Genomic DNA, 13,612 nt, shown 5'->3' on the forward strand with positions numbered 1-13,612 from the left:
CCAGCCGATAGAGATCAGTTCCCCAGGAGAAAATGGCCGCTTTGGCAATTGGACTCTATGACATTGAAGTCCCTCCCACCTCCAAACCCCACCCTTCCCAGGCTCTACCCCAAAACCCTCCCGCCAGTGGCGAAGAGGGACCTGGCAACACTAACTTGTGCCCTGAGTGTGACGTGAAAGTGATCCATAACATCTCCCCTACAGAAATTTATTGAGGGGGGTCTACTTATGACACATCCTTGATGAAGCTGTACACAGGATAAATTTTATCCATTTTGGGAAATTTCATCCCTTCACTCAACCTCCTTTGTGCATTGCAGCCAAGAGAATCACTTTGACATGTCCGCTTTATGTTTGGTCAAAGTAGGCCAGAGGAAGGGAAGGGAAGGGAGGGGGGGAGAGGGAGAGAGGCCAACCCTATTGTAAAATGCCAAGCCCATAATGTTACCCAGCGGACCCACACCCAGCCATTGAGGGCTGGTGCCTGATGCCGAGAGCTTCTTTTGATGATGCATTGTAAAAAACTATAATTCCAGGGTCAGCCAGCAAGAGGAGTCCTGAGTTTGCAAGCCAAGTGTGAAGGGGAGGGGGAAATTTATGAGCCAAGAAATGCTTTTTAAGCAAGCATAGTGCAGAATAATGAGAAGGCCATGCACAAATCGCCACAAATATTAACTAGGATAAAGCCTTGTAAAGGAGCTAACACCCAACACTCACGGTATAAAAAAGCTCCACCAACTAAAGTGTCTTTCAGACTTGGGCGCCTTGGGTTTTCCAGCTGAATCTGAAGTCTTGCGCTCCCTCTCCGCTATGGCTGCCACTTCAGTTCACCCTTGCGGGTCCCTCAGGGGTCCCTGCAGGGTTACGACAAATTGCCGGCCAAACAGCGCCGCCTCTGTCAACTGCCGTCCTCCTCGGCGATCCAGCGTGTGCCTGCCTACTCCAGGTCGCACGACTCCGTCGATTCCCAACAGCAGCCGAACTAGCCTTCCCCCTACCGGTCTGGGTTCCACCTGTGTCCCGCCACCTGCTCGCCCTCTGAACTTCTACCCTGTCGGCCACGATCAAGGGATCCTCAACTGCAATGAAAAGGAGACCATGGAGTTCCTGAACAGCCGGCTGGGCAACTACCTGGAAAGAGTGCGCTGCCTGGAACAAGAGAATGCGGAGCTGGAATGTAAGATCCGAGAATGGTATGAATGCGAAAACTCTTACGTCTGCACTGACTTCAAGCCATTCTACTGCAGCATTGACGAGCTCCAGCAGCAGGTAATGGCTGTTGGATGTATGTCAGTCATATCGTCCTTTATTGGCATAAGGTTCTTGCCTGTTCTCAAAAGTCAAAAGAGTTTCCATCTAGACATTAGGAAGACCTTTCTAACAGTTAGAGCTTCCTCGGGAGGAAGTAAGCTCTCCTTCCCTGGAGGTTTTTAAGCAGAGGCTAGATGGCCATCTGTCAGCAATGCTGATTGTATGTCAGTCACATCGTCCTTTATGGGCATAAGGTTCTTGTCTGTTCTCAAAAGTCAAAAGAGTTTCCATCTAGACATTAGGAAGAACTTTCCAACAGAGCGGTTCCTCAGTGGAACAGGCTTCCTCGGGAGGAAGTAAGCTCTCCTCCCCTGGAGGTTTTTAAGCAGAGGCTAGATGGCCATCTGTCAGCAATGCTGATTGTATGTCAGTCACATCGTCCTTTATGGGCATAAGGTTCTTGTCTGTTCTCAAAAGTCAAAAGAGTTTCCATCTAGACATTAGGAAGAACTTTCCAACAGAGTGGTTCCTCAGTGGAACAGGCTTCCTCGGGAGGTGGTAAGCGCTCCTTCCCTGGAGGTTTTTAAGCAGAGGCTAGATGGTCATCTGCCAGCAATGCTGATCCTATGCCCTTAGGCAGATCATGAGAGGGAGGGCATCTTCGGGGCATGGAGTAGGAGTCACTGGGGGTGTGTGTGTGGGAAGTAGTTGTAAATTTCCTGCATTGTGCAGGGGGTTGGACTAGATGATCCTAGTGGTACCTTCCAACTATGATTCTATGAAGGGCCTTCAATAATCCGATATACTTCCACAGCAAATATTTTTGAGAACAGACAAGAAAGTGAGAATGTTTCCAGTACAGTTTGAGATCATCTCCATTTAATTCGAGCTTTAAAGGTGTAACTAAAGATTTATTTCTTGTCTGACAAGAAAATAGGGACTGCCATACAAAGTCAGACCAAAGACTCAGGCTTTTTTTTTTTTTTTTGCCTGTACCCAGACAGGAGGTTCAGAGGAACGTATGAGAGTAACATACATGGCCAGTATGGATAGTCAAACACTCAAATATTTAGATAGGCTAGTCCCATCTCGTTGGATCTCAGAAGCAGGGTTGGCCATGGATTTTTTAAAAAGCAGGTTTACTAATATATTAAGGCAGGGGTCCCCAACATGCTACCTCTAGGTGCCGTGGAGGCTGCTGACACCTTTTCTGGCGCCCACCAGGTGTTTTTAAGAAGTGGGTGGATCCAGGTAAGGCTTTTGCCCAACAAGGCTTCTGATTGACTATTAGATATGATTGGCTGTGCAGGTTTTTAAAAATGTTGCTTTAGCAGCAGCTGCCACCATAGCACAAAGCTCTGCAACTGTGTTACTGAAGTGAAGCTGTGGCAATCGTTTTGTGGCTGGCTTTGCCTCCTGTGGCAGGCATTTTGTGGCAGGCATTTTGTTGCTGCGCCCACCATGCTGTGTCAGGATTCCAGATGTGCCCACAGGCTCAAAAAGGTTGGGGACCCCTGTATCAAGGTACATTAGGGTTTCCAGCTCCGGGTTGGGAAATACCTGGAGATTTTGGTGGCGGAGCCTAAGGAGGACGAGGTTTGGGGAGGGGACTTCAATGCATTGAGTCCAATTGCCAAAGCAGCCATTTTCTCCAGGGGAACTGATCTCTTATTGGCTGGAGATCAGTTGTAATAGCAAGAGATCTCCAGCTAGTACCTGGAGGTTGGCAACCCTAAGGTACATCCAGATGTTTGTTCCTTTGTCCTTTAGACTTCTCTCCTGTCTTCGCCTTACGCCCTCAATCTGGGTGGGCTAAAGTTACATTTTTATTTTCTTGCTTTTCAGATTTGCTGCATTAAGGCTGACAACGCAAGGCTGTGCCTGGATATTGACAATCTCAAAATGGCTTCCGATGACTACTGCACCAAGTAAGAATGTCCATGGGGAAGATTCAGGGCTCTCGTTCATCAGCCCTGTATGTTCTAGTGCCCTGCCCTCACTGGCATTAATATCAGTAAGCACAACTAATATCAGTGTGCACAACTGTGATTCCCAAGCAGCTCAGGAAAACTAGGATGAAAAGTGAGGGCACTAGCAAGAATGGTATCAATTAGGGCTCCTCAGGTCAAAATTTCCAAAACAAATTATGCTGGACATTTTGGGGTCTATTCCATAAGGATCTAAAGCATTTAGATATTATATTAAGAACGCTGTAATGGATAATAATGAATATTCTTCCACATGAAGGCATCAAGGAACCTAAAAGTATATTTCATATGGAGACATACATATCCTCTTTTTTAAACATCTACGGAATCACTTCCACAACTGATTGTCATGTCTCATGCTTTATCTCCTCCCATACAATGTTTTAAGGCACACACACACACACACACACACACAGAGAGAGAGAGAGAAGTAGGGTTGCCAGGTCCCTCTTTGCTACCAGCAGGAGGTTTTTGGGGCAGAGCCTGAGGAGGGTGTGGTTTTGGGAGGGGAGGGACTTCAATGCCATAGAGTCCAATTGCCAAAGCGGCCATTTTCTCCAGATGATCTGATCCCTATCAGCTGGAGATCAGTCATAATAGCAGGAGATCTCCAGCTAGTACCTGGAGGTTGGCAACCCTACACAGAAGCACTGACCTGGATGGCTCAGGCTAGCCTGATCTCATCAGATCTTGGAAGCTAACCAGGGTTGGCCCTGGTTAGAACATGTGGGAGATCACCAATGAAATCCAGGGTTTGCTATGCAGGGGCAGGCAATGGCAAACTATTTCTGTTCATCTCTTGCCTTGAAAATCCTACGGGGCCACCATAAATTAGCTGCGACTTGACTGCATTTTCCACCTTTTACCATTTACATATAGACAGATACATATAGACAGATACATTCCTTACGCCATCTCAGCCCCTGCCCATTTTCTTCTTCAGCCTAGTAGGTCTTGCCTCTTCTTTATGATATAATACTAGAACCATTTGATTGAGAATGATTAATCAAACCTAGAAAACACTGACCTGGATGTCTCAGGCTAGCCCGATCTCGTCAGATCTTGGAAGCTAAGCAGAGCCAGCACTGGCTAGTATTTGGATGGGAGACCTCCAAGGAATACCAGGTTTGCTATGCAGAAGCAGGCAATGGCAAACCACCTCTGGACGTTTCGTGCCATGAAAACCCTATGTGGTCACCATATGTTGGCTGCGACTTGATGGCACTTTCCACCAGCACCAATACAGAATAAGTCCAAGTGATCAAATACTGCGCAAGAGTAAAGATTCAAATACTGCCACCACTTCTTATCCCACCCTGCTCACGCCAGATATATACAAGATCATCCCATTTGATTTCAGATTCAGATTCAAATTCAAATTATTTGCAGTCAAAGACCAGCAACATCTGATATAATACCAATCGTGTAATATCAGATGCTACTACTATAATAAAATGGTAAATCCCTAATATAAAATGATAAATCCTTACTCTAAATACATGGCTACTGAACGCTACTCCAATATTACAGACATAAACATATCCACATACATACATACCTACTTACATACAAATATATTAATACTGAATATTAACCAAAAAATACATTAGATACACATAAATCTCTATACCTTAAGTGAAATTAATAAAAGAATGCATTTAAAATTAATAAGTATTAATAATAATACTTAAGCTACCGTCTTCTGCCTTTCTAAACATGCCAATGCACAGAATTTTGCCTCCCTAAAGGTAGTTTCATTAAAGCCAAAGGTGCTGTACATAAGGAGTGCATGTATATCTCCCTTCAATAAGGGCAGATGAGAGTGCATTAAGTCGAACTAAGGTAAAAGCTCTTCGCTGGCTTGTTCTTGTAGGTTATCGGGCTGTGTAACCGTGGTCTTGGTATTTTCTTTCCTGACGTTTCACCAGCAGCTGTGGCAGGCATCTGTTGCCTGCCACAGCTGCTGGCGAAACGTCAGGAAAGAAAATACCAAGACCACGGTTACACAGCCTGGATAACCTACAAGAACCAATGAACTCTGACCGTGAAAGCCTTCGACAATATCTTCGCTGGCTGCTTGGAAAATTCCAATATGTAGAGATAGTTTGAAGGAACAATTTTTTCAGTATGATCTTTCACTACTGATAAAAAGAGCCCGTGATCTGTCAACCTGAAGGGCAGTATACCATAGCCTTTGCTTAATTAATGTTTGAACTCTTTGGTATCCAAGTTGTAGTAAAGCTATACTATAGCCAAGGTGATGGAGTTGGTCCTCTATTGCTCTCAGCCACCTTGAGGGGAAATTATCAGCGAGGATTAACAAAGTTGGTCCGGACGGAGCTAGATTTAGCTTAAACCAAAGGATTATAGCTTGAAACCAAGCGTGTGTTTCTAGACATCCTGCTTCTAACCTAAGGAAGGAATTCGAGATACAACAGGGTACTCCAAATAAAGATCTAAGGAATTTATGATAGTCTTTATATAAGCATATCTGGGAGCCACACATAAATTGTGGAATCACTTTACCTTTAAAAACTTTCAATGCACAAGGTATGTGTGAACCCCCTTTTGTAAAAAAGAATCTTAAAGCTGCTATGGCCGATCTTTGGGCTGCCTCAGATATATGAGATAACTGAGCTGGCCATGAGCCAGATGACTGGAACACCACTCCTAGATACTTAAACATTTTTACTTGCTCAATCTTGTGACCGTCAATCTGCCATCTATGACTGGAGTTCTTTTTGGAGAAAACAACAATTTTAGTTTTTGAGAGGTGGTTAATTGCTCCTCCTTACAATAAACCATGAGTGCCCGAAGGGCTCTTTTTAGCCCTACTTTGGTGGTGGAAAGGATGACAGTATCATCTGCATATGATAGTGTGGCAATACAGGGTTGGATAGAGACTGGACCATAGAGTTAACATAAAAAGTACAAGTGCAATTTATGGACTTGAGTATGCTGGAACTTGCATAATATGATTTGGGTAATCTCTGATTATAAGGATTTTATCCATACGAATTAGAACACGTAAACACAAAAATTTTAATTCTTTCTTATGATGGCCAACATCGGTTGAGAAATGTCAACAGTAGTGAAAGGGACCAGCCTAGAGTCCCAGTAAACACACCTTAATGGATGAGCTTTGGGCAAACAGTCATTTTAATGACCTTCTCGATCCACACCTGATCAGGGATTTAAGCCCAGGTCTCTCTTTCCAGCCTTCACATTTTGGATTGTATTGTAATTATCTATCTGCCATCTCTTCAAAGGTATGATTATGAGCTCAGCCTTCGTCAGCGGGATGAGTCTGACATCACTGGCCTCCGCAGAGTCCTGGATGACCTCACTCTGTGCAGAGCTGACCTGGAAACTCAACTCGAGTCCCTGACTGAGGAGATGATGTGCCTGAAGAAAAACCATGAAGAGGTATGGATGAAACACTACCAGCACCAAGACCAGAAGAGCTGCTAAAACATTAACAAAAGCAGATCATGAGAAGAAGAGCAGAAAGGGATGAGTCAGTGTTTGGCTCTTGTGACCCTTTCTTACATGCCCAGGGTAATGCTGATGGCCACTTTGGGATCGGAAGGGAATTTTCCTCCAGGCCAGATTGGCCAGGGATCCTGGACGGTTTTGTACCTTCCTCTGGTCATACAGAGACGTCACTGGGGGAAGGTAGTTGTGAATGACCTGTGTTGTGCAGAGGGTTGCACTAGATGACCCTTAAGGTCCCTTCCAGTTCTGTTTCTACAGTAGGGTTGCCAACCTCCAGGTAGTAGCTGGAGAGCTCCTGCTATTACAACTGATCTCCAGCCGATAGAGATCAGTTCCGCTGGAGAAAATGGCTGCTTTGACAATTGGACTCAATGGCATTGAAGTCCCTCCCCTCCCCAAATCCCACCCTCCTCAGGCTCCACCCCAGAAACCTCCCGCCGATGGCAAAGAGGGATCTGGAACCCTATTCTATGGGCACTTTCACACATACTGAATAATACACTTGCAATGCACTTTAACAATAGTGGATTTTGTAGTTTCACACAGTAAAACCCAGCTGCAAAGGGCATTGAAAGTGGATAGAATGTGTATTATTCGGCATGTGAGAAAACGCCCTGTGTTTGTATGAGGGCAGGAACACCCTCTGTTCACCAACTCTCCTGCATACAGGCCGAGCTCCATGATCTTGACTATACAGAGCATGAAGCAATGCCCTAAATAACAAAATTCCCCAAAACAAAATTTCACCAGTGTCCAAAATTTCATCCAGTCATGACTAGCAGCAGAAACCAATTCAGCATTTTTCCCCCTCCATGATGCTTATTTGCACAAGGAAGGACAGTCCCTTGTGCCCGTCCCTTATCCTCCTCCTCACCCCTTCTCTAGGAGTCCTGTGCCCTCCGCTCCCAGCTTGGTGATCGCATCAACGTAGAAGTAGACGCCGCCCCGTCTTGCAACCTCAACAAGGTCCTGGATGAAATGCGAGGCCAGTATGAGGCTGATCTTGAAAAGAATCGCCGGGAAGTCGAGGACTGGTACTGTACACAGGTGCGTCCCTGAAGTCAATGCAAACCAGACCCGTTTCTCTGGGTGACAGAAATGCTGCTTTCTCATTTCTTGTTTGGGGACTTTTTTCAGATGGAAGAACTAAACAGGGAGGTGATCTCCAGTGGAGAACAGTTGCAATGCTGCCAGTCAGAGATAATCGAGACCAGACGTTGTGTTCAGGCCCTGGAGATTGACCTGCAAGCTCAGCAGAGTATGGTGAGTCCGAAGTCAGAAAATTCAAACCATTACTGTTTATTAAATACTTGTGTGTTTGCACAGAATGTGTCTCTTGCTTCTGAACAGTTGTTCTGAAGAGAACAGAGGCAAACCCCTAAGTCTAGGCTTTGTTGCAAATCACATATTTACCTAATATTTGAGCACATTTCTTCTGCATAGGGTTGCCAGGTCCCTCTTCACCACCGGTGGGAGGTTTTTGGGGTGGAGCCTGAGGAGGGCGGGGTTTGGGGAGAGGAGAGACTTCAATGCCATAGAGTCCAATTGCCAAAACAACCATTTTCTCCAGGTGAACTGATCTCTCTCAGCTGGAGATCAGTTGTAATAGCAGGAGATCTCCAGCTAGTACCCGGAGGTTGGCAACCCTACTTTGGCAACAGCAGCCTCATTCAGAGGTCTGTCTATACAACAAGACAAAGGGCTATTGGCAAAGTAGGATCGAATATTATTAACCTAGATCACTTTCTTTCCTATCTCAAAGGCTCGGGACAATCTTAGTTCATTCTATCCTTAAAAAGGTACACAGCAAGCCCAAAGTTGGTGTGTTACATCACTCACGCATCCCGTGTGCCATGTTTCTATATGATAAAAGACAAACTAGTTCAAAAGGGCTCTGAAGGGCTCTGAAAACTCATACCTATGAGGACTCCTCGCATACAAATGATCAAACTCCACAACTAAAACAGATATTCATGGTTGTGTACATTGAACAATTCAACAATCTTGCTGCACATCTATGGAAGTTGATATCGCACACATAATTAAACACCCTGAAAAATCTCTGTTTCCATTATTTTTAAAGTGTTGAAAATGCAGACATTAGGGTGGATTACAGGCTTCCATGGCCTCCTTCACAAATTAAAATAAGTTCTCTTTTTAGCAATCAGGTTTTTCCTTTCCATATCTAGGGCTCACTTATATGCAGTCTGAAATCTGGGGGCCACCAGTATCAACCATCTCAACTCCAGCTAACCATTACAAAACGTTATGGTCTTTTAAACATTAGTTTTTGTGCATGGGCATGACTAGATGACATGTCGTGATAGAACGCTTTGCCTTTTTTGCCCATGACTACCCCCAGAAAGCTGCTTTGGAAGACACATTGCAAGAAACTGAATCCCGCTACTGCACCCAACTCTCACAGCTCCAATGCATGATCAGCAACGTGGAGGCCCAGCTTGGTGAAATCCGCTGCGACATCGAGCGCCAAAACTGCGAGTACAAGACCCTCCTCGATGAAAAGGCCCGCCTGGATTGCGAGATCACCACTTACCGCAACATGCTGGAAGGGGAAGACTGCAAGTATGTATAGAATGGATAGTTGGGGGCACAGCCTAGTAGGGATTTGTTTGCTGCTTGGTTTATTTACCCCTAAACAATTCTGGGCATTAATCTCTTCCTCCCAAAGTACTGGCAAATTAATCACCTTCTGTATTCCTCTAACAACGTGGGAGCGATATTTCTCGACGTTATATGCCACCAACGGTCCAGCGGACTTTACTCATGAACAACCTGAGAATTTACCATACTGGCCAGAAATAACAAGAGAAGAAGTTAGGGAAGTCATTAGGGGGATGAAAATAGGTAGATCACCTGGGCCAGATTGAGTTCCACTTGAATTTTTTCTGGTTAATCGAGACTGGTGGTGTGATATATTAGCACCCCTCTTTACTGTTGTTAATCAAACAGGTCAAATCCCTAACATATGGTGAAGGACGATAATTGTCCCTATCCATAAGAAAGGGGACAAAAACGATCCGAGTAACTACTATCCATACTGGGGAAAATATATGCTTCTGTCCTGCTGCGTCGCTTACTTGATTGGATCTCCACAGAGAACATTATTGATCCAGAGCAGGCAGGCTTCATCAAAGGTTTATTTACCTCTTCTCTGTTGTGATCCTAAGCATACCTACTTGGAAGGAACTCCCATTGATGCCTGTGGAATTGAATTTATCACATTTCACAGAGGAAAACACGGGTGCTTTTGCATTCTTGCAGCACCTATCTTTTCACTACTCCTGAGCTGAGCCCTGCCCCAATTACAGATGAATGTTCTTCTCTGCCTCCTGTATGAAATATTTGTTTATTCTGCAATAGCGTGCCCAGCCTGACTTCTAAATAGGGTTGCCAACCTCCAGGTACTAGCTGGAGATCTCCTGCTATTACAACTGATCTCCAGCCGATAGAGATCAGTTCACCTGGAGAAAATGGCCACTTTGGCACTTGAACTGTATGGCATTGGTCCCTCCCCTCCCCAAACCCTGCCCTCCTCAGGCTCTGCCCCAAAAGATGAAGAAGAAGGGTTGGTTTTTATATGCCAACTTTCTCTACCACTTAAGGCAGCATCAAACCGGCTTACAATCACCTTCCCTTCCCCTCCCCACAACAGACACCCTGTGAGGTAGGTGAGGCTGAGAGAGTGTGACTAGCCCAAGGTCACCCAGCTGGCTTCATGTGTGGGGAAACAAATCCAGTTCACCAGATTAGCCTCTGCCGCTCATGTGGAGGAGTGTGAAATCAAACCTGGTTCTCCAGATCAGAGTCCACCGCTCCAAACCACCGCTCTTAACCACTACACCACTGGCTCCCGCAGGTGGCGAAGAGGGACCTGGAAACCCTACTTCTAAAGGAGAGTGAGTTAGTCAACTGACCAAAACAATTTCCTTTAACAAAGTCTTCTCACAGTAGTTCTGTCTGTATTTATAACGGCTCCGTGTCCATATGCATGTAATTGCATGTATATATACCAGAGTTCAGCTGTGTCTGCCTGCCTCTCCCTTCAGAGATGTAACTTCTAGAGGCATAGGGATGGGAGCTGCAATCTTTAGGGCAGATGTGTACACATCGACAATTTTATTTTTAAAAAGACTTCTTATACTTCTCCCCCAAAGGGACAGTGATTGACTAGGGAGACATACCTGTAAACAGGAGGTCATTGGTTAAAATAGTTGGGGAAAGTTACAATTTCCTAATAGGACTGCAGTGCTTGAGATGGACAAGTGTTTAGCTGGAATATTTTTACATCCTGCATTAAACGAGTGAACATTTTTTTAAAAAGTGATACAAGGCAACAGTGTAGGGTTGGCAGGTCCCCCTGGGCAACTGGCAGGGGATGGGGAACAGGGTTGCCAGATCCAAGTTGGGAAGCTCCTAGATATTTGGGGATAGAGCCTGGGAGAGATGGGGCCCTCAGGGGGGTACAATGCCATAGAGTCCACCCTCCAAGGCATCCACTCCCTCCAGGGGAACTGATCGCTGCAGTCTGGAGATGAGCTGTAATTCCAGGGGATCTCCAGGTCCCACCTGGAGGTTGGCATCCGATCTGTACAACAGTATCAGACCACAGAGCTAAATCATTCAAAACTGGCATTTCATTTTATTTAAAAAGGCATTACTTTCATGGACTCACAGAAACACACCATTAGGATATACCTACAACTCATTTAGACTGTGATCCTAAGCACAGTTATTTAAAGATAAGTCCACTTGAAGTAAATGAGTTGTACTTCCAGGTAAATATGTTGGTAGTGAGGTCACAGTTCAGTTCCTTGCCCCTGCCAAAGAATAACATTGTTCTGCTTCAGATATTGATGTGAGAGCAAGCACAATAAAAAATAATGTGAATCCTTTGCTTAATAAGTAACAGATATTAAGCAGTAATTCCGATAACACAATGCTCAGAATTAAATGCCTGTCCAGGGGATAATTCAGCAATGCAACTCCCGTTTATTTATACTGTAGATTTTATTAATGTGTACTGTATGACTTGATAGTTCCTCTCACTGCTTAAAAAACAACAACAGAAAATAGATTACAGGTAGCTGATGTAAAGGGAAATCCCAAAACAAAAACATTGCAATATTTCTTCCCTGGAGGTTTTTAATAAGAGGTTAGATGGCCATCTGTCAGCAATGCTGATTCTATGACCTTAAGCGGATGATGGAAGGGAGGGCATCTTGGCCATCTTCTGGGCATGGAGTAAGGGTCACTGGGGTGTCTGTGTGGGGGAGGTAGTTGTGAATTCCCTCCATTGTGCAGGGGGTTGGACTAGATGACCCTGGTGGTCCCTTCAAACTCTATGATTCTATGAATATCTTTTTAGGACCAACTGAAACAATATGCAAGCTTTTGAGTTCTGCAGAACCTGGGAATCAGCTCAGGTATCAGCTTCTCCCAGTATCATTATTTAAAAATTCATGGCATACTACACAGGATGCAGAATAAACCTTAATGTCAGGGCCCAAAATCCGCACCCCCCCCCCAATAACATTCTTTAATATTCAGCCTGATTTTAAAAATTCTGGAGAACTCAAAAGAGCTCACACAGTTTTATATTATGTGGGTTGATCCGAATAAAAGGTATTTACATGGCGTTATGTTTTTTGGAATTCACTATCTGCTTTTGAAATTGACCAACTTAGAGCAGTTCCTCAGTGGAACAGGCTTCCTCAGGAGGTGGTAAGCTCTCCTTCCCTGGAGGTTTTTAATAAGAGGTTAGATGGCCATCTGTCAGCAATGCTGATTCTATGACTTTAAGCAGATGATGAGAGGGAGGGCATCTTGGCCATCTTCTGGGCATGGAGTAGGGGTCACTGGGGTGTGTGGGGGGGAGGTAGTCGTGAATTTCCTGCATTGTGCAGGGGGTTGGACTAGACGACCCTGGTGGTCCCTTCCAACTCTATGATTCTATCTTCCCTTGGCGATGTTTGTTTCCCTCCAGGCTCCCCAATCGACCATCTGACCCCGAGGGTATGACTGCCATCCGTTCCTCTGTCTGCCGGCCAGTTTGTGTGCCAGAGACAGTCTGCATCCCTGTCTGTCCGCCGGAGTGCCAACCATGCGTGCAGCTGATTGAACCCAACATGGCTCCGCCCTGCGTCAATCCCTGCAGGCCAGTCTGTGCCCCATGTGGTCCTATGCCCTGTCCCCCCCGCCCTTGTGCCCCTTGTGGTCCCGCCTGCCCACCACCCTGTGGACCATGCCCACCTGGCCCACGGATCAGCACAAAGATCTGCCGCATGTGAAATCTCGGCATTCAGATATAAAATCAAAAGGCCTCGAGGACCTGATCTCGAGCAACAAAAAAGGCTACATGCTCCTACCCTGTGCTTAGAAAACAACACTGCTAAGAGTCATGCTAAGGTTAAGCATAGTCTGCTAGGTGGCTCTGATAAGATGGTTCCTCCGTTCCCCGCTGCTTTGGTGCTTTCTAGGATTCTAGGAAGACTCTTTGGTTCTTTCTTAATAAACTTTTGTTTTCTGGCCTAACAGTAAAAAAAAATAAACCACGGTGTCTGAAGTGTGATTTAAAGGAAATGTTCATTTTATGACAACTGATTTAAAGTTTATAGAGGTGGACAAGATTCCCAAACCAGGCTCAGTCGGAACAAGGCCTTAGTCACGGAATCAGTTTCCTGTGCCAGAGCTCAGTTGTTGAATATTCGCAGTATTTGTAGCGGTGTGTGCCCTTAGCTCACAATCTGAATCAAATGATAGCCACACAGGGTACATTTACAACTGCATTTCAACATGCCTGCCCTTTACGATGCAGGTGTGATACCGGTTGCAGAGATTCGACATCAGTTTCAAACAAT

At 45.2% G+C, this 13,612-nt stretch overlaps 1 protein-coding gene across 1 annotated transcript; it reads left to right on the forward strand.

Annotated features, from left to right (window-relative positions):
• Nucleotides 1-810: 810 nt before the first annotated feature.
• Nucleotides 811-13,042, forward strand: LOC130490963 (keratin, type I cuticular Ha4-like). The gene is made up of 7 exons (XM_056864777.1): nt 811-1,269; nt 3,097-3,179; nt 6,509-6,665; nt 7,620-7,781; nt 7,872-7,997; nt 9,097-9,317; nt 12,739-13,042. The coding sequence occupies exons 1-7, from the start codon at nt 811-813 to the stop codon at nt 13,040-13,042; spliced, it is 1,512 nt and encodes a 503-aa protein (XP_056720755.1).
• The last annotated feature ends 570 nt before the right edge of the window (nt 13,043-13,612 follow it).

This window comes from Euleptes europaea, chromosome 18 (genome assembly GCF_029931775.1).
Source record: "Euleptes europaea isolate rEulEur1 chromosome 18, rEulEur1.hap1, whole genome shotgun sequence".
Classification (NCBI taxonomy): Eukaryota; Metazoa; Chordata; class Lepidosauria; order Squamata; family Sphaerodactylidae; genus Euleptes; species Euleptes europaea.